Below are 19,722 nucleotides of genomic sequence, written 5' to 3' on the forward strand. Positions count from 1 at the left end.
GAAATGGTGATTCCCAGACCTCATTACAGGACCTACTAAATAAAAATTGAAAAGTGTGCCCCTGAATCTGCATTTTTAACAAATCCCCAGGTGACTCTTACAGTGAAATTATAGAACCACTGTTCTAATCTCACAAAGGAAAAAAAGGGAAAGTTGGCTTTTAAACTTCAAAATACCAAGTAATTAGCCTTTTGAGGAGAACAGTTATAGTAAAGCCCTGATCATCATCGGTATTACTGATTTAATTTTATATTACTTTCTATTTCAGTTTTCTCTCACAACACTTGTGAAATTTATGTGTCCGCCAACCTTACCAATTTCATAATAACAAACCAAAGAAATTCCAGTTGGAATTAGAACAGTCTGATCCATCACTATAGTTAAAGCCATTCCACTAATACTTAGTGCCACGTCTCTCCACTAATATGTATTCTAATTTCAATAAAATATTTCAAGTCCCCTGTTACATTTAAGCTACATCAAATTAAGGTTAAGCATAAAAGCGACATGCCAAGCCAAATTATAGCAGAGGATTAACATGAACAAGCAGTGATAGTGATAGATGCTTTTTATAACCCATCAAATAATTACCGAGTTTAAAAAAATCAGTGTTTACAGGCACATAATTAAATGCCACCTAGAAAATCCTTAAGGGCCAAGCCATTGGTTTATTTAAATGTAGATATATTTGAGAGTTTCCATGGTAAGGTCACCACTGGGGAAATTGTGCTAATTAAACTGAATAGTTACACAACTGACCTAACCAGTATCATTAAGGGTTTCTAAATGTATTTTATTATGTACTTAGCATAAGTGGCCATGCTAATGTTATCAATACCAAACTGTAGGCAAGATTAGTTAAGAACTACGCAAAAAACCTGAGCACCCTACATTCACTTTCTATACATTCACAGCATCTATTTTTTGCTTTTCTAAACAACACTGAATACTGCTTTCCACCAACTCTTAAGATTTCATCACCCAACAGAACAAGCAGCATTAAAGATAGTACTGGTCCATATCATATCATCTATTCATTACTGATTGCACTATCAAAGCTAAACCCAGTAACGAATTTCTTCTCTCTAGAGATGTTGCTCACTGGCAAGTATATTTCCCCTAAATCAGCGTGAGAAACCTTTCCTCTTAGTCATCTCCCCTTTCAAAAAGTTTGCCTACAGGAATTTGGTGCTAGAGAATTCACCAGTAAACAGCCTTACTGTTCAATAAATATACTCTGCTATTAAATCTAGTATACAAATATGATGAAGATCTGAAAATGGAACCCTGTCCAGTTAAGTGCTGTACTGGCACTTAACAAGGTTACTGATGATCACTCGTTTACGAAGGAATCATGTTATGTTCAAGTCTGTTTGTGATAAACCTATTGTCTAGACAGATTTATTTTTTAGGTTTGTTTTTGTTTTGGCCACTATCTACAGCAAACACTTCAGAGCCATCGCCATTGGCATTCTGGGCTAGGGCCCCTGGTCAAGTCAGGAATGTTCTTCAGTACTGCTGCTGAATGACCTGCTCCGGATGTGATTTCTAAGTTGCTCTATAAGTTCAGGATTCTGCTGCTGTATCTGCTGAGCAAACTGCTGTCCCCTGTAGTAAAGAGGCAAAGTTATATGAATTAGGGAATTTCCAATCACACAATACCAATGCAAAAAGAACTGCAGAAGATGTGGGTACTACCCAAAGGGAACTTTTTCTATTAAAGCAAGTTTTAGATTCATGACTTTAGCATCTGCAAGTTTACTAGTGCCTCCATATAGTATTACTACAGTGCAGTGTTCTTCATGAGAAATGAAAGACCCAAGCTAAAAAGTGAGTTCTTAGGGCTTCCCTGGTGGTGCAGTGGTTGAGAGCGGGTTCGTGCCCTGGTCCGGGAAGATCCCACATGCCGCGGAGCGACTGGGCCTGTGAGCCATGGCCTCTGAGCCTGCGTGTCCAGAGCCTGTGCTCCGCAACGGGAGAGGCCACGACAGTGAGAGGCCCACGTACTGCAAAAAAAAAAGTGAGTTCCTGAATTAAGTGAAATCCACCCTCCACCCAGTGCTTAACTACAGATAAATAAAGGGCTAAAAAGTGTATGCTTTTATTGTATGTGCACAAATATAATGCAGGGTATTTGTTCTTATAGTCAAGTCTTAGTCTCTCATACAACAGGTGTCACACCCATTTTGGGATGCTTATGAAGTCACCCAACAGAACTGATTTTTGGAAAGGCAAAGAAATTTAATCCAAATTCCTGAGTGTGTGCTTCCCAACTGCAAATGTTAGGTATCACTATAATCATGCCACTTAAAGATCACTCTAAAAATGCCATATTTCGAGTGAGTTTACACAGCTGTGATCACAAAAAGAAAATGATACTTGTTGCTTCATATAATATTTCCAGTGACAGCATCACACAGACTCAAAAAGCACAGAATTTATGCAACTTGGATGGAGGTGGAGGTAATGTGTTCAAGTAATGAGAAGATGAAACGAGTTCCCTTAGCAATGAAGTGCACTGCAGAGTTTGAATAAAACAGCTGCCTAAGTTGTCTGAACACTAATATATGCAATATATGATTTTTAAATATATACACGTACCTAAATTCATACCTACTTTAAGTTAATATTTGACATTCATATATATTCTTGAGTAGCTATTCAAGTCTGCTGAAAAAGTTTTTCTTGGATCCAGATCTTCTGGATTCCTACCCTTCAGTCTGAAAATTTCAATTTATGAACCACTTTTAAATTTAATAACTAATGAGGTAACTGATACTAACAATAAAAGATAAAAATTTAAAAAGAAAGCCTTGGTCCCCTTACCTTAGAGACAAACTGTAAAATATAAAATACTTTTTTACTATTTCTATTTTAAATAATACTTACGCTTGGATGAGGCTAGACAGGTCAGTTAGGCCCCCAACTCCAGCAGCAGGTCCCCCAATAGCATTTGTCATCATTCCTGACATTCTAGAGTAGGCAAGAGATATATCACTCAAATTGGCATATATATATTTTTTTTTTTTGCTGGAATAAATTAGTATATTTTTAAAAATTGGTTCACTGATTGATATTTTTAGAATGTTAATTTTTTAAAAACAGGACTTCCCTGGTGGCACAGTGGTTAAGAATCTGCCTGCCAATGCAGGAGACACTGGTTTGAGCCCTGGTCTGGGAAGATCTCACATGCCAGGGAGAATCTAAGCCCATGCACCACAACTACTGAGCCTGTGCTCTAGAGCCCACAAGCCACAACTACTGAAGCCTGCACACCCTAGAGCCCACGCACTGCAACTACTGAGCCCACATGCCACAACTACTGAAGCCCGTGCACTCTAAGGCCCGCAGGCTGCAACTACTGAGCCCGCGTGCTGCAACTACTGAAGCCCGTGTGCCTAGAACCCGTGCTCCGCGACAAGAGAAGCCACCACAATGAGAAGCCTGTGCGCCAGAAAGAAGAGTAGCCCCTGCTCACCACTAGAGAAAGCCCGCGCACAGCAACGAAGACCCAACGCAGCCAAGACTAAATTTAAAAAAAAAAAAGGCAACTCTGTGTGGAGTCAGTCAGTTTTTGGCATCTTTTCTACCCTTCACAATAAGAACCCAAAAATCATTATGCATATCAAGTGGAAACCCAATCTCATAAACCTAAATAACCCCTAGTACTGATGGTCTATTATTCTTTTCTGAGTCAAAGCACTTAAAAAGAATTGGCATATATTCTTAACAAGTAGGATACCGGCCAAGGAAAAGCAGGTAGATATACCCACATTGTGTAGGTTAGGCCAACTGGGTGTGGCTTTAAGTTCCAACTGACTGGCATTTGGGCCAGTTTTATCATTTTGGAGCTACTGTGCTCAAATTAGGAGGCTGGCAAGTGGAAGGGAGAAACGTAATATGCTCTTTCTATATACTTACAGCTGTTGAACTTGAGGATTCTGCATTAAACTTGCTGCCTAGAATTGAAAAATGGCATCTCCCGTTAAAGGCAGTTAATATTTAGGGATCTTTAACAAGGATTTCTTTTTTTTTTTTAACCAGAGGAGTGAAAGCTAAACCGTGTATATACTAACATTTTTTAGAGTTTTAGTGTGCTATATAAAGTGAGTGGGAATGTAAAAAAGAGGAGGTACTAGGAAAAATTGGTATTAAAAATACATCATCACAAGGATAAAGAGATTACAAACACTATAAACTAAGGATATTGACAGCAGTTTACTTCCTACTATCAGATCAATAAAGCCAAAAGAGCTTAGGAAACCACAATAGCCAAAATCCTATTAGAAGTCTGATTACTAGACCTTTCTAGGGTCACTTTCATGTAAGAGGGTGGTTTTTAACCTTTTGTAGATTTGCAGACCCCTTTGCCAATCTGATGAAAAATATGGTTCTCTCCCTAGAAAAATGCACATATCCACATGTACACAAATTTTCATCTACAATTCCAGGGAATCCATGGGCTTCCTGAAGTCCACCCATGGCTTTTTCACGAAGCAGTACAGGGGCAGGTTAAAACCTCAGCCATAGCTTCATATCACCACTCTCCTACCACCGCCATCACAAAAGCTCTCTTACTTGTTTCTAAAAAGTTTGGAACTATATAGTTCTAATGGAAAATAGAGCCAGCAAAGCAGAAAAGGAAATATACTCACCATACTAATGAAGGCTGGATTATTTATTAAGCTGGCCATGTCAAAACTCAATCCAGTTCCTGTCTGTAAAACAATTATATATGAAAATTACTCTAAACACTACAATTTGATTACAATAAATTGTGAATGACAAAATATTTCACTCATTTGGCATTAGTAACTTACAGGACTAGATACCTCTCTTAACTTCTGTTCTGCTATTTTCAGATTTGACTTATAGGAATCATTTTCAGGATCTAGATCTAATGCCTTCTGATAACTTGTAACTGCTTCTTCAAATTTATTCATGGCAGTGAGGGCCAGCCTGAAAAGAATACAGTGTAAGATATATGATTAAAGAACATCAAGACCCCACAAATGTAGTCAAATATCTATCTTGTATTCAATTTGAATCCAGATTACACTAAATTTATTCATTGTACAGTTGCCCCCTGAACAACAAGGGTTTGAACAGCATGGGTCCACTTATACATGGAGTTTTTTCAATAGTAAATATAGAAGTACTACACGATCTGAGATTGGTTAAATCTGCAGATACAGAGGAACCACAGACGTGGAGGAATTGCGGGTACAAAGGGTTGCCTATAATTTATACACAGATTTTTGAGAGCAGAGGGTTAGCACCCCTAACACCCACATTGTTCAAGGGCCAACCGTACTGTGGCTCACAGGAGTATCACTTCCTTCTAATTCCAAGATTCTGTAAGTCTGGACTCTCTCCATTCTCCTTGGTGACAACCTCGGCTGTCCTACATGAATCAAGAACTTAATGATTAGAAAGGAAAAAGAATCTGAAAAAAAATAGATATGTATATATGTATAACTGAATCACTTTGTTGTACACCTGAAACTAACATAACACTGTAAATCAACTATACTTTAATAAAAATAATTTTTTAAAAGAACTTAATGATTAGAAATGAACCTTACATACCCTTCCATTTTTAAGCCTAATATGTAAAGTAATTTGCTTTATGAATGATTAAGCTCCATAAAGATGTGAGCTAACAATTCTGTGGTCATATAACTCCATGATGCTAAAACCATTTAAAGAACTCTGAACTAGATTTGCCCTTCACTATGTCCCACTTTCTTTCTTCCTTCTTAGCAGAGACATTGAGCCACAATAAATATCAATTTACCATGAAAAATAAAAAATGAAAGTAGGCTGTCGGGTATTAGCTAACTACTCCTGAATAAGACATGTTAGTTGTTAAACAACTAACTAAATTGGCAACCTTTACACTTCAATAACACATTATCCCAAGCACAGGTCAAAGAGTTACTAAATTTAATGTTTTCCTCCACCTAGTTAGAATTTATTTATTGGAATATTACTTCAGAACTAAACAATAATGGTATATATGAAGAGACAGTATAGAGTGTTTTTTTCCTAAGTTTATTTTTAACAAATTACTCCAATTCTTTCTTGGCCAACTTATCTCACAGACTTCTGATCTAGATAAAATATAATGCCTAATCATAGAAAAAAATCTCAGAACCTAATTAGTTTTCTACCAGTCAACCATGAAAGATACTTCATCAGAGTCCTCACTTAATTAAGTCAACACATATTTACTGGAATCCTACTAGGTACCAGGCACTATTTTAGATTCCTCAGTGAAAAAGGAAAAGTCCTTGAGTTTAAGAAAGTTTCATTCTACAGGGGAGGATAAGCAATAAACATGCAAATAAAAAAACAGTAATCTTAAAGAGAATGAATAGGGGAGCTGCTCAAAGGCAGCCATATTGAAAGGACCTGAACAGTGAGAAGAAAGCAGTCATATGAAAATTAGAGGAGAGACATTCTAAATAGAAGCAACAATAAGCACCAAGGCCCTGAGAACGTTGCAAGCTTGGTATGCTTAAGGAACAGGACAAAGGTTGAGGAGGGAGCACAGAAAACAAAGTGTGGGAAGAGATGACGTCAGGGAATATTATAGGACCGTGGTTTGGAGTCTGGATTTTACTCTGGTTGTAACAGAATGACATAATGTGATTTATGCTTTAGAAAGCTCACTATGGCTTCTCTGGGGAGAGTGAAGTGAAGGCAGGGAGACCAGTTAAGACTGTATTGCAGCAGCCTAGGTACAAGATGGTAATTTGGACTACAGTTGTAAGCAAGAGAGCAATCAATACTTGAATTCAAGGAATATGCAGAAACTAGAATTCGTAGGACTTGCTGATAGATTAGATGTGTCAGGTGTAATAAGAATGAAGGATGATTCCTAGACTGGAGCACTGGGTAGGTAGAATGACAGTATATTTACTGAGGTGAGAAAGATTTAAGAAGAGAACAAGGGTTCTGTTTGGGACATGTTAAGTTTAAAATGCCTATTAAACATCTAGGTAGAGATGAAAAATAGCTGAATATATGAGTATGGAGTTCAGACATATAACTTAAGAGATCCATCAACATATACAGTTGATTCTCTTTATCCATAGTAATTATGCTCTAAAAGGTCACTGCAAATACTAAATTAGCAAATATGGAACAATTGGTTCTAGGGGAAATAAAAGTTGTGTTCCTGTGAGCCTCTGGTCAACAACATTTTCATCAACCAATCCATACATAACCTTGATTTATGTATGTTTCTGTTTAAAGAAACCTTATGTAACACATATCACTGATTCACAGCCAAGTGCACTAACTTATGCCTGAACAAAACTTATCTAACACATGTATTTTCTTGGTGAGGCACATTGCAGCCTTCTTGCATGAGAAAACAATAGACAACACTTCAGCCTATGTTTGCAGGCCACTGTAAACAGAAACCAACAACAAAAGGCACATAAATGCAAAAAATATAGCACTAAATAGACTGTGGAAAGGACACTCATTTTACAGCATGAGAGCTGAAACAAAAAGGTAGAGCATTGCCTTATCTGACCTCAGCTGAGATCTTGCACATCAGATGACTCAAGTTTTTCACCAATCTGTAGATGACCACAAAGCATACTGAGTACAGATTTGGAGTTACAAAAAAAATTTTAGCAAGTAGGTGAATCTTAAATACAGTATTCATTAATACAGAGTACTGACTGTAGATGGAATTTAAAAGCATGGGACAGTTTGAAATCAAAGAAAAAAGAGAAACAGCAGCAGCAGAGGAAAGAGCCCTGAAGCACACCATTATTTACACGTGGCAGAGGAGGAAGAACTAGTAAGAGAGACTGGAAAAGAGCGTCCAGTGAAATAGAAGGAAAACCACGAAGTGTGGTGTCACAGAAGCCTAGAGAATGAAGTATTTCAAAAAGAGGTTAATCATGGGAATTCCCTGGCAGTCCAGTGATTAGGACTTGGCACTTTCATTGCCATGGCCCAGGTTCAATCCCTGGTTGGGGAACTAAGATCCCTCAAGCCTTGCTGCCAAAAAAAAAAAAAAGGTTAATCATGCCAAATACTAAAAGATGGGGAAGGGTGAGGATACAGAACTGAATACTGACCTTGGAAAAATATAGACAACTGGTGACTTTGAATAGAGTTCTCAACAGAGTGATACAGACAAATGTCCTACTGGAGTGAGCTGAAGAGAGAATAAGAGATGGTGAAGATGAGATGGCAAGTACAGACAATTATTAGGGTCTTTGCAGAGAAAGTGGAACTAAGGAATGATGTAGCTGTGTGAAAGATGGTTCTAACAGATGATTTTTTATGATCTTTTCACATGCAGTCATTAGCACTGTTAGAGATAGGAAAGCTGGTGTTGTAGAAGATAAAGGAGATGATTACAAGTGTAAAGTCCTGGAGAAGGTACAAAGGAATGAGATCTCAAGCATGAATGAATGCAGTAGTCTTAGATAAGAACCCTCCCATTTTAACAGAAAAAAGATAATCTGTGTAGATACAAGTGCAAGTAGACTGGTAGATTTGCAAGTAAGAAGATGAATCACTTTTCTTCTAAATACATTCTATTTTTCAATTGAGTAAAAAGTTGAGAGTCACCATGGAATGTGCAGTGGAAATTTGAAGAGTAGGTGTGAAACAGTCAACTCAGAGAGTAGTAAGGTGAATCTAGAAGGAAGTGTAGTAGCATTATCTGCCAAAATACTGAGTGCTTACTTGAGATTTGTAGCCTTGAATATGAAGTAGGTCTATTCAGTATGGTTGTTATGATTTTCTCCAAAACCAACCACTCATCAAACACTAATCATCTCCCTCCCAAGTCAGAAACTGCAGTCATTTCCTACCTAAATGTTATATTTATCTTCTTATTAGTTCAGAGGGTACAATATAAAGCAGGAAATTCAAAACCAAGCCATTAAGAACAGCATATCAGTTCTGTTCTGTACTTTGAACGTTCTCCCAAAACTTACCCCATTCTCCCATAGGCCTTGCTGTACTTTGAATCAATCGCTATTGCTTTTTCACAATCCTTTACTGCATCTGTGTAGTGACCTAATTTACTCTGAGCAGCAGCCCTAAGAGAAAGAGAAGAGATTTTTATTATAAGGAGCATTCAAGGCACTAATTTAGATTTCCAGGTGCTAATAAAACTACATTTAACTTGCCCCAATTTGTGTATCATTCCCAGTAAATATCTAAATCAAACTAAAATAATTCTGTAATCAAATGAAAACTCAGAAACAAAATTCAGAGAAAATATGCAGTCTGCTTTTCCCAGTTTGCTTTGCTATAGAAAAGATAAATATGAGAACCCTACAACTGATCAACTGATCTACCTGCTTATTGCCTTTCTAATTTGCCCAAACAGAAAACTGAAAACACCAGGACATTTGGGATTTCTGGGGAGGCACACAGAGTGATTGATTGCTGTGCATGGCCACTCAGAGTGTTGTGCTGTTAAATGATCACTTTATTAGTAAAGTTAAGATCATCTACAAGTCTAAGATGAAAAATGAAACTTAACCTGTGTGCCTGAATCTGACTGTAAATTAAGTATGGCAATGTATTCCATCTACTTAGCATAGAATCTCAGAGCAATTAAGGACTATTTAAACCCGTCTAAGTTACCTCTAACAAAACTCTCCTGAAATAATTGGGACTTGACAATGAAGCTACTTACCCGCCTCCACACAATCCTGATAGTATACAGCTCTCTGTTTCCCTGTAGTAGTGTTCACCTCAACCCTCAGGGCCATACTAAACAAGTAGAATTACTGTTCAACATGCAAGTCCTTCAAACTAAAAGGTTCCGTAATGTCTCCTACCCTCCATCCCACCATTACCCCATTCTTTCTTCTCCAGAATAAGTATTTCTACCTTACACATTCAACTAATATATCTATTAAGGGTGAGCTAATGCATAGATACTTTTCTAGACATAATGGACAGAACAGTAATCAAAATAATATTCCTGGCCTTAATAGTGCTTAGATTCTGGGGCAGGGGCAAGGGTGATGGCTGAGGGCTGGCAGACTGTAAAGAAAAGGTTGTGGTGAGTCCAGTTTTCTGTCAACCTTTGTTTATACCGAATGACCGAGACTACTTCTCAAACTAAGATTATAAAATTTGAAAAAAATAAACACATAGTCTTCTTTGCTTGAGTTAAAAAATATAAATATGAAAGTAGATGATTCAATAAACCCATTTTGGTAGTTCATGTGGAAAAGTGCTATGAGTTTATTTGACTGAATACTCAACACAAAACTAACAGGATGGGGCTTCCCTGGTGGTATAGTGGTTAAGAATCTGCCTGCCAATGCAGGGGACATGGGTTCGAGCCCTGGTCCGGGGAGATCCCACATGCCGCGGAACATCTAAGCCCGTGCGCCACAACTACTGAGCCTGCGCTCTAGAGCCCGCGAGCCACAACTACTGAGCCCCCGTGCCACAACTACTGAAGCACATGCACCTAGAGGCCGTGCTCTGCAACAGGAGAAGCCACCACAATGAGAAGCCCGCACACTGCAAGGAAGGGTAGCCCCCACTCGCCGCAACTAGAGAAAGCCTGTGTGCAGCAACAAAGACACAACACAGCCAAAAACAGAAATAAATAAATTTATAAAAAAGAAAAAACAAAAAACTAACAGGATGACAAGAATGTCCATTAAAAATGACCATTAAAAGAAGAAATACAGAATGTATCACTTCCAAATAATTAGAAAGAAAAAATGAAATAAAAATAACAATCACTAACAATAGAAGGCAAAAGAAAAAAACAGAGGAGAGGGAGAAGAAGACAAAATATAAGATAGCAGAAAATAATTCAAATATGTAAGTAATCACAAAGTTGCCTAGATAAACATCAGATTCTAAAACTGTATACATAAGATATCACCTACAACATAAGCACACAAAGGCTGAAGTTAAAGGGGTAGAAAAAGACAATGAGACAAACTGAAAACCAAGCAAAACAAAGCAAGTGTAGGAACATTAATATCAGACATAAGGCAAAGAACATTATTAAGTATACAAAGTCATCATATATTAACATTCTTTTTAGTTTAATTTTATGAAAAACATTTCCATGACTCAGAAGTCAAACCTATATTAAAAGCCTCACTCTCATCCTCTAGAGGATGGGTGGGAATGGGGTAAATGGGATAGAAACGAGAATGACACTTCAAAAAGGATGAAAAAGAAAACCTTCAAACGGAATAAAACAGAAACAAATGATCCTAACTGTATGTCAAAAAGAAAGAATTCAAATATTGGGTTGGCCAAAAAGTTCATTTGGGTTTTTCCATAAGATGTTAATGGAAAAACCCGAATGAACTTTTTGGACAACCCAGTAACTTTCAAACACAGAATTCTGAGTATATATCCTTAGTGAGATGCATTCTAAGAATAAAAAATAAATTGCAAAGAAATCCTTAAGTTTCCTTAGTAGGCTTGCTTGTGGTGTAACACTGGTGTTGTAATATCAGCTGAAGGATAGAGCTAATGAGTAAGTACTCTGGTGCTGTTGGAAAGCAGGGCTCTCTTGTGAGAGAGAGATACAAATATAAAATGGGGGAAAGTAAGGATAACCTCTGTGACACTGGATATGAATTGAGGGTATCTGGATAAAGTGATGACTTTTCCAAAAATATATTTCCTAGCTCTGTCCTTTAAAAGGACCTAGAAGAAGTAACACTTCAGTAGCAATGATCAGGTCTTGCAATCAGATCTTGGTTTCTGCACTAAAAGGAACAGGAGCTCCTTGCAGAAACAGCTGAGCCCAGGTCTAGGGGCAGAGAAAGTACAAGGCAAATCTGGAATACCCTGTTCTCCCAGAAAGCAAGAAAGTGTTCAAAAAACAAATGAAGGTATGTAAGAGGACACACAGCCAGTTTAAAGGGACTCCCACTAGACAAATACAGTAAGTCCCCTACATATGAACCTTCAAGTTGAGAACTTTCAAAGATGTGAACATGCGTCTGCATGTCCAATCCCATAAATTAGTTCATGTGTCTGGCTTACACTGTCACGTGCGTGCATCCTCTACAAGTGATTTTGCTTTTGTGTATTTTACTGTACAGTACTGTATACAGTACAGTAGTACGGTATCTTTATTTCAAGCCCAGGATGTCAGGAGGCAAGTGTAAAAGCAGCGGTGATGTAGCTGGTACTGCTAAGAAGCTCTAGGATTGGAGGCCCAGAGAAAGGATGAAGAGAGACAAGAGGAAGAAGTAACTGAAGAACCAAAGAGATTAATGATGCAGGAAATTTCAAGGGGATTTTCTTTATTTGAGGAGGCACTGTTAGTTTTTGAGGCACAAGACCCAAATGTAGAACAGTACACGTACACGAAGGTGGCAGGAGCTGTTCAAAATGCAATCCAGTGCTACTGTGTTATCTATGATGAGAAAAAAAAAAGCTACTACCCAGACATCACTGGATCATTTTTTCAAGGTAGATAGAATTGATTCCAGCAAAGAACCAGAACCTGTGCCATCAACACCAGGCATGAGTGAAATTGCAGCTCACCCTCTGTCTCCTATTGCTGACGACCCTTCAGCTCTACCATCTCCCGCCTCCTGTCCCTCCTCCAGTCAGTAACTCTTCTTGCCTGTTCACTCGGTGCCAGCCCCTGTATGCCAGCTGTTGTACTGGACTACTGTACTTTCCAAGGTTCTGTACTGTAAGATTAAAAGTGTTTTCTGTGTGTTTGTTTCTTTCCTTTTTTTTTTTTTTTTTTTGCGGTACGCGGGCCTCTCACTGTTGTGGCCTCTCCCGTTGCGGAGCACAGGCTCCGGACGCGCAGGCTCAGCAGCCATGGCTCACGGGCCCAGCCGCTCCGCAGCATGTGGGATCCTCCCGGACTGGGGCGCAAACCCGTGTCCCCTGCATCGGCAGGCGGACTCTCAACCACTGCGCCACCAGGGAAGCCCTGTTTCTTATGTATTATTTGTGTGAAAAGTATTATAAACCTCTTATAGTACAGTACTATATAGCTGATTGTGTTAGTCGGTACCTAGGCTAACTGCTGGACTTACGAACAAATTGGACTTAAGAATGCGCTCTTGGAATGGAACTCGTTCGTACGTAGAGGACTTACTGTATAGGATAATTTAAGGGTCAAAATAACAATTATGGCAATTTATTATAATACACTGAATAGTAAATTTTTAAAAATTCATGAGTCCATACAATACTTTCAGAGGACAAAGGAGGAGGAAAGCCAAAAAGAGTGAAAAGGAAAGAAAACTCTTCATTTCAGAAATATGTGAGAAAATATTATGTAAAGGAAATGAAAAAATTAGAAAAATCACCATTTTGTAACCATCAATGTATTAATGATTCAGGGACAAATCATCAGTGGATGATAAAACACTGAGTAAAAGATTGTTGTGGAGAATTCTCTGGCGGTCCAGTGGTTAGGACTCGGCACTTTCACTGCCAGGGCCTGGGTTCAATCTCTGGTCGGGGAGCTAAGATCTTGCATGCTGCACGGTGCAGCCGAAAAAACATTAAAAGATTGCTGGGGAACAGGATATTTACATGATCTGACCATATAGATAATTTTTTTCCTTTTTTAAAATTGAAATACAGTTGATGTACAATTTTATGTTAGTTTCAGGTGAACTACATAGTGATTGAACATTTACATCCATTACGGAATGATCACAATAATTATAGTATCCAACTTTCCCCATACAAAGTTATTACAATATTGTATACCATATTCCTTATGCTGTATATTACATCCTCTGGCTTATTTATTTTATAATTGGAAGCTTGCACCTCTTAATTCCCTTCATCTATTTCATCTATTTCACCCATGCTCCACTCTCCTCTGGCAAACACCCGTTTGTTCTCTGTATCAATGAATCTGTTCTCATTTTGTTTGTTTTGTTTTTTAGATTCCACATATAAGTGAGATACAATATTTGTCTTTCTCTATCTTATTCCACTTAGCATGATACCCTCTAGATCCATCCACACTGTCACAAATGGCAAGATTTGGGGTTTTATATGGCTGAGTAATATTCCATTGTGTGTGTGTGTGTGTGTGTGTGTGTGTGTGTGTGTGTGTATATGTATATATAAAACATCTTCTTTATCCATTCATCTATCGATGAACACTTAGGTTGCTCCCATATCTTGACTATTGTATATAATGCTACAATGGATACTGGGTTACATATATATCTCTTCAAATGACTGTTTTTGTTTTCTTTGGGTAAATACCCAGAACTGAAATTGGTGGACTGTACAGTAGTTCTACTTTTAATTTTTTGAGGAACCTCCATACTGTTCTCCATAGTGGCTGTACCAAATTACACTCCCAGTAACAGTGCATGAGGATTCCCTTTTGTACACATACTCACCAACACTTTTTATATGCTTTTTGATGATGGCCATTCTAACAGGTGTGAGGTGGTACCTCATTGTAGTTTTGATTTGCAATTACCTGACGATTAGTGATGTTGAGCATCTTTTCATGTGTCTGTTGGCCAACTATATATCTTCTTCGGAAAAATGTTTATTCAGGTCCTCTGCCCATTTGTTAATTGGTTTGTTTTTATGATGCTGAATTGTATGAGTTTTTTATATGTTTAGAATAGTAACCCATTATCTGATATATCATTTGCAAATTATCTTCTCCCATTCAGCAGGCTGCTTTTTCATTTTGTTGATGGTATCCTTTGCTCTGCAATGGATTTTTAGTTTGATATAGTCCCATTTGCTTACTTTTGCTTTTGTTTCCCTAGCTCAAAGAGACAGATCCAAAAAAATATTGCTAAGATCAATATCAAAGAGTGTACTGCCTATATTTTCTTCCAGGAGTTTCATGGTTTCAGGTCTTATGTTTAATTCTTTGATTCATTTTGAGTTTATTTTTGTATTGATATACAGTGTGAGAAACTGGTCCAGTTTTCCCAATACAATTTATTAAAGAGGCTGCCTCTTCCCCATTGTATAGTCTTACCTTCTTTGATGTAGATTAATTGACCATGTAAATGTGGGTTTATTTCTGGGCTCTCTATACTGTTCCATTGATCTGTGTCTGGTTTTGTTTCAGTACCATACTGTTTTGATTACTTTAGCTTTGTGGCTTAGTTTGAAAACAGGAAGCATGATACCTCTAGATTTGTTCTTTTTTCTCAAGATTGCTTTGGCTATCCAGGGTCTTTTGGATACAAATTTTAGAATTATTTGTTCTAGTCCTGTAGAAAATGCTATTGGCATTTTGATAGGGATTGCACTCAACCTGTAGATCGCTTTGGGTAGTATGGTCATTTTAACAATACTAATTCTTCCAATCCATGAGCACAGTATATCCTTCCATCTGTTAGTGTCATCTTCAATTTCTTTCATCAATGTCTTATAGTTTCCCGAGTGCAGGTCTTTTACACCTCCTTAGTTAGAATTATTCCTATGTATTTTATTCTTTTTTATGCAATTATACATTGGATTGTTTTCTTAATCTCTCTGTTAGTCCATCTTTAGCATATGGAAATGCAAGACTTCCATATATTAATTTTGGATCTTGCAACTTTAATGAATTCATTTATTAGTTCTAATAGTTTTTGGTGGTGTCTTGAGGGCTTTCTATATATAGTATCATGTCATCTGTAAACAGTGAAAGTTTTACCTGTTCCTTTCCAATTTGAATTCGTATTATTTCTTTTTCTTGTTTGACTGACCTGGCTAGGACTTCCAAAACTATGTTGAATAAAAGTGGTGAGAGTGGGTATCCTTGTCTTGTTCCTGACTGTAGAAGAAATGACTTCACCTTTTCACCATTGAGGATGATGCTGGCTGTGGGTTTGCTACAGATGGGCTTAATTGTGTTGAGGTATGTTCCCTCTATAGCCACTTTGTAGAAACTTTTTATCGTAAGTGGATGTTGAATTTTGTCAAAAGCTTTTTCTGCATCTATTGAGATGATCATATGACTTTTATTCTTCAATCTTTTTATGTGGTATATCATATTGATTGATTTCCAGACATTGAACCATCCTTGCATCACTGGGATAAATCCCACTTGATCATGGTGTATGATCCTTTTAATGTCTTGTTGAAGTCAAATTGCTAATATCTTTGAGAATTTTTACATCTATGTTCATCAGTGATATTGGCAGGTAGTTTTCTTTTTCTGTGGTGTCTTTGTCTGGTTTTGGTATCAGGTTTTGGTGATGCTGGCCTCATAAGTTCAGAAGCATTCCTTTCTCTTCAAATTTTTGAGAAGGACAGCTGTTAACTCTTCTTTAAATGTTTGGTAGAATTTACCTGAAAATCTCCTGGTCCTAGACTTTTGTTTGTAGGGAGTTTTTGTTTTTGTTTTGTTTTTTAATTACTGATGCAATTCCATTACTGGTAATTGGTCTGTTCATATTTTTTATTTCTTCCTAGTTCAGTCTTGGAAGATTGTATATTTCTAGGAATTTATCCATTTTTTCTAGATTGTCCAATTCATTGGTGTATATTTGTTCATAATAATATAATTCTTTGTATTTCTGTGGTGCCTGTTGTAACTTCTCTTTCATTTCTGATTTTATTTCTTTGGGCCATCTCTCTTTTTTTTCTTGGTAAGTCTGGATAAAGGTTTATTAATTTTATCTTTTCAAAGAACCAGCTCTTAGTTTCATTGATTTTTTTCTTTTTTTAAAGTCTCTACTTCATTAATTTCTGCTCATATCTTTATTACTTCTTTCCTTCTACTAACTTTGGGTTTTGTTTGTTCTTCTTTATTATTTCCATTAAGTGTAAGGTTAGATTGTTTGAGATTTTTTAAATTTCCTGAGATAGGTGTGTATCACTACAGACTTTCCTCTTAGAACTGCTTTTGCTGAGTCCCATAGTTTTTAGATCACTGTGTTTCAATTTTCATTTGTCAGGTATTTTTTATTTCCTCTTTTATTTCTTCAGTGACCCACTGGTTGCTTAGTAGCAAATTATTTGGCCTCCACAAGCTTGTGTTTTTTGCAGCTTTTTCCTGGCAGTTGATTTCTCATCTCATAGTATTGTGATCAGCAAAGATGCTTGATATGATTTCAAGTTTGTTAAATTTACTGAGACTTGTTTTGTGGCCTAGCCTGGAGAATGTTCCATGTGCACTTGAAAAGAATGTGTATTCTGCTGCTTTTGGATGGAGTGTTCTATATATATCATTTAAGTTTATCTGGTCTAATATGTCACTTAAGGCCAGTGTTTCCTTATTTTCTGTCTGGATGATCTGTCCATTGATGTAAGTGGGGTGTTAAAGTCCTCTACTATTATTGTATTACTAACAATTTCTCCCTTTATGTTAATATTTACATTATGAATTTAGGTGCTCCTATGTTGGGTACATATATATTCACAGTTATATCTTCTTGGTGGGTTGATTTCTTTATCATTATGTAATGTCCTTTCCTGTCTCTAGTTACAGCCTTTGTATTAAAGTCTATTTTGTCTTGCATTTGTATTACTACCCTAACTTTCTTTTCATTTCCATTTTCATTGAATACCTTTTGCCATCCCTTCAGTTTCAGTCTGTGTGTGTTTTTATATGTGAATTGAGTCTCTTGTAGGCAGCATGTATATGGGTCTTGTTCTTTTCTCTATTTAGCCACCCTAAGTCTTCTGACTGGAGCACAGAGTCCACTTACATTTAAAGTAATTATTGATAGGTACGTACTTACTGCCATTTTGTTAATTGTTTTCTAGTTGTATTTGTAGTTCCTGTTTCTTTTTTCTTCTCTTATTCTCTTTCCTTGTGATATGATTGCTTTCTTTAGTGTTGTGTCTTTATTCCTTTTAATTTTTTTGTATCTGTATAGGTTTTTTGTTTATGTTTACCACGAGGTTCATATACAACAACCTTTGTACACGGTAGTCTATTTTAAGTTGATGGTTGCTTAAGTTCAAGTGCGTTCTAAAAGCACTACATTTTTAATCCTCTCCACCAACATTTGATGTTTTGGATGTCATATTTTACATCTTTTTGTGATTCACTTAAGTAATTTAGCTATAGATAATTTTACTACTTTTGTCTTTTAAGCTTCATAGTAGCTTTATAGACTGCTGATCCACTACCTTTAGTGTGTGTTTGCCTATACCAATGAGATTTTTCCTTTCATAATTTTCGTATTTCTAGTTGTGGCCTTTTCTTTTCCACTTAGAGCAGTCCCTTTAACATTTCTTGTAAAGCCAGTTTAGTAGTGCTGAACTCTTTTATCTTTGCTTGTCTGTAAAACTCTTTTTATCTCTCCTTCAATTCTGAATGATAATCTTGCCAAGTATTCTTGGTTGTAGGTTTTTTTCCTTTCAGCACTTTGAATATATCATGCCACTCCCTTCTGGCCTGAAAAGTTTGTGCTGAAAAGGCAGCTCATAACCTTATGGGAGTTCCATTGTATGTAACTAGTAGCTTCTCTTGTTGCTTTTAAGATTCTCCCTCTACCTTTATTTTCTGCCATTTTATTTATAATGTGTCTTGCTGTGAATTTCTTTGGGTTCATGTTGTTTGGGACTCTGTGCTTCCTGGACCTGTTTCTTTCCTGTTTCCTTCCCCATGTTAGGGAAATTTTCAGCTAACTTATTTCTTCAAATAAGTTACCTGCCCCCTTCCCTGTCTCTTTTCCTTCTTGTACCCCTTTAATGCAAATGTTAGTACACTTGATTGTACCTTAAACTATCCTCATTTTTTAAAATTATTTTCTTCTCTTTTCCTGTTCAGCTTGGGTGATCTGCACTACTCTGTCTTTCAGATTGCTGATCCATTTTTCTTTATCATCTAATTTATTGTTGATTCTTTCTAATGTATTTTTTATTCTAGTTATTGTATTTTATTATTCAACTGTTTCATTCTTTTATATTTTCTAAGTCTTTGTTGAAATTCTCATTGTGTTCATCCATCCTTCTCCCAAGTGCAGTAAGCATCTTTATGATAATTACCTTGAATTCTTTATCATGTAGATTACTTATCTCCACTTCGTTTAGTTCTTTTTTTGAGGTTTTGTCTTGTTCCTTTGTTTGTCTCCTCATTTTGCCTAATTCTCTCTGCTTATTTCTATGTATTAGGTAGGTCACTTATATCTCCCAATCTTGGAGAAGTAGCTTTATGTAGGAGATGTGCTATGGGGCCCAACATCATGCTCCCTTCTGATCACCAGGCTATATGAGCTAAGAGTGCCCTCTATGTGGGCCGTGGGCACTCTTCTATTGTGGTGGGCTGACTACTGTGGGCATGCTGGTAGGCAGTGCTAGCCTCCAGCATTAACAGGCTGGAGGGAGGATTCCAAAATGGCACTTCCCAGTGCCAGTCTCATCACAGTAGAACAAGCTCCCCCAAATGGCTGCTGCCAGTGTCTCTGTCCCCAGACAGACAGTTGCCTCCTGTCTCTCTGGGAGGCTCTCTAAGACCATCAGGTGGGTCTAACCCAGGCTCCTTTCAAACTACTGCCTCTGCACTGGGACCCTGAGGGTGTTAGATTTTGCATGTGCCCAGTAAGAGTGGAGTCCCTCTTTCCTACAGCCCTCCAGCTGTCCCAAATGTAAGCCCTGGTAGTTTTCAAAGCCAGACTTTCTGGGGACTCGCCTTCCTGGTTCAGAACCTCTAGGCTGAGGAACACAAGGTGGAGCTTGGACTCCTCACTCCTTGAGGAGGACATCTGCAGCTGAAGTATCTTTCTTGTCTGTGGGTCATCAACCTGAGGTTGTGTATCCTGCCTATACCACATCTCTGCCCCT

At 37.5% G+C, this 19,722-nt stretch overlaps 1 protein-coding gene across 2 annotated transcripts in view; it reads right to left on the reverse strand.

Moving 5' to 3' along the window:
- Nucleotides 1–772: 772 nt before the first annotated feature.
- SGTB (small glutamine rich tetratricopeptide repeat co-chaperone beta) overlaps nt 773–19,722 on the reverse strand; it is a 45,382-nt gene continuing 26,432 nt past the window's right edge. Inside the window, exons 6-11 of one of the 2 annotated variants that reach the window (XM_060143017.1) lie at nt 8,973–9,077; nt 4,833–4,959; nt 4,656–4,718; nt 3,922–3,959; nt 2,890–2,973; nt 773–1,608 (exon numbers count right to left, since the gene is read on the reverse strand). In XM_060143017.1, coding sequence (XP_059999000.1) covers nt 1,497–1,608; nt 2,890–2,973; nt 3,922–3,959; nt 4,656–4,718; nt 4,833–4,959; nt 8,973–9,077 — 529 coding nt within the window. In that variant the 3' untranslated portion in view covers nt 773–1,496. Of the gene's footprint in view, nt 1,609–2,889; nt 2,974–3,921; nt 3,960–4,655; nt 4,719–4,820; nt 4,960–8,972; nt 9,078–19,722 lie in introns of both variants that reach the window. The other variant, XM_060143016.1, reaches the window with a different exon arrangement.

This window comes from Lagenorhynchus albirostris, chromosome 3 (genome assembly GCF_949774975.1).
Source record: "Lagenorhynchus albirostris chromosome 3, mLagAlb1.1, whole genome shotgun sequence".
In the NCBI taxonomy this organism is placed as follows: Eukaryota; Metazoa; Chordata; class Mammalia; order Artiodactyla; family Delphinidae; genus Lagenorhynchus; species Lagenorhynchus albirostris.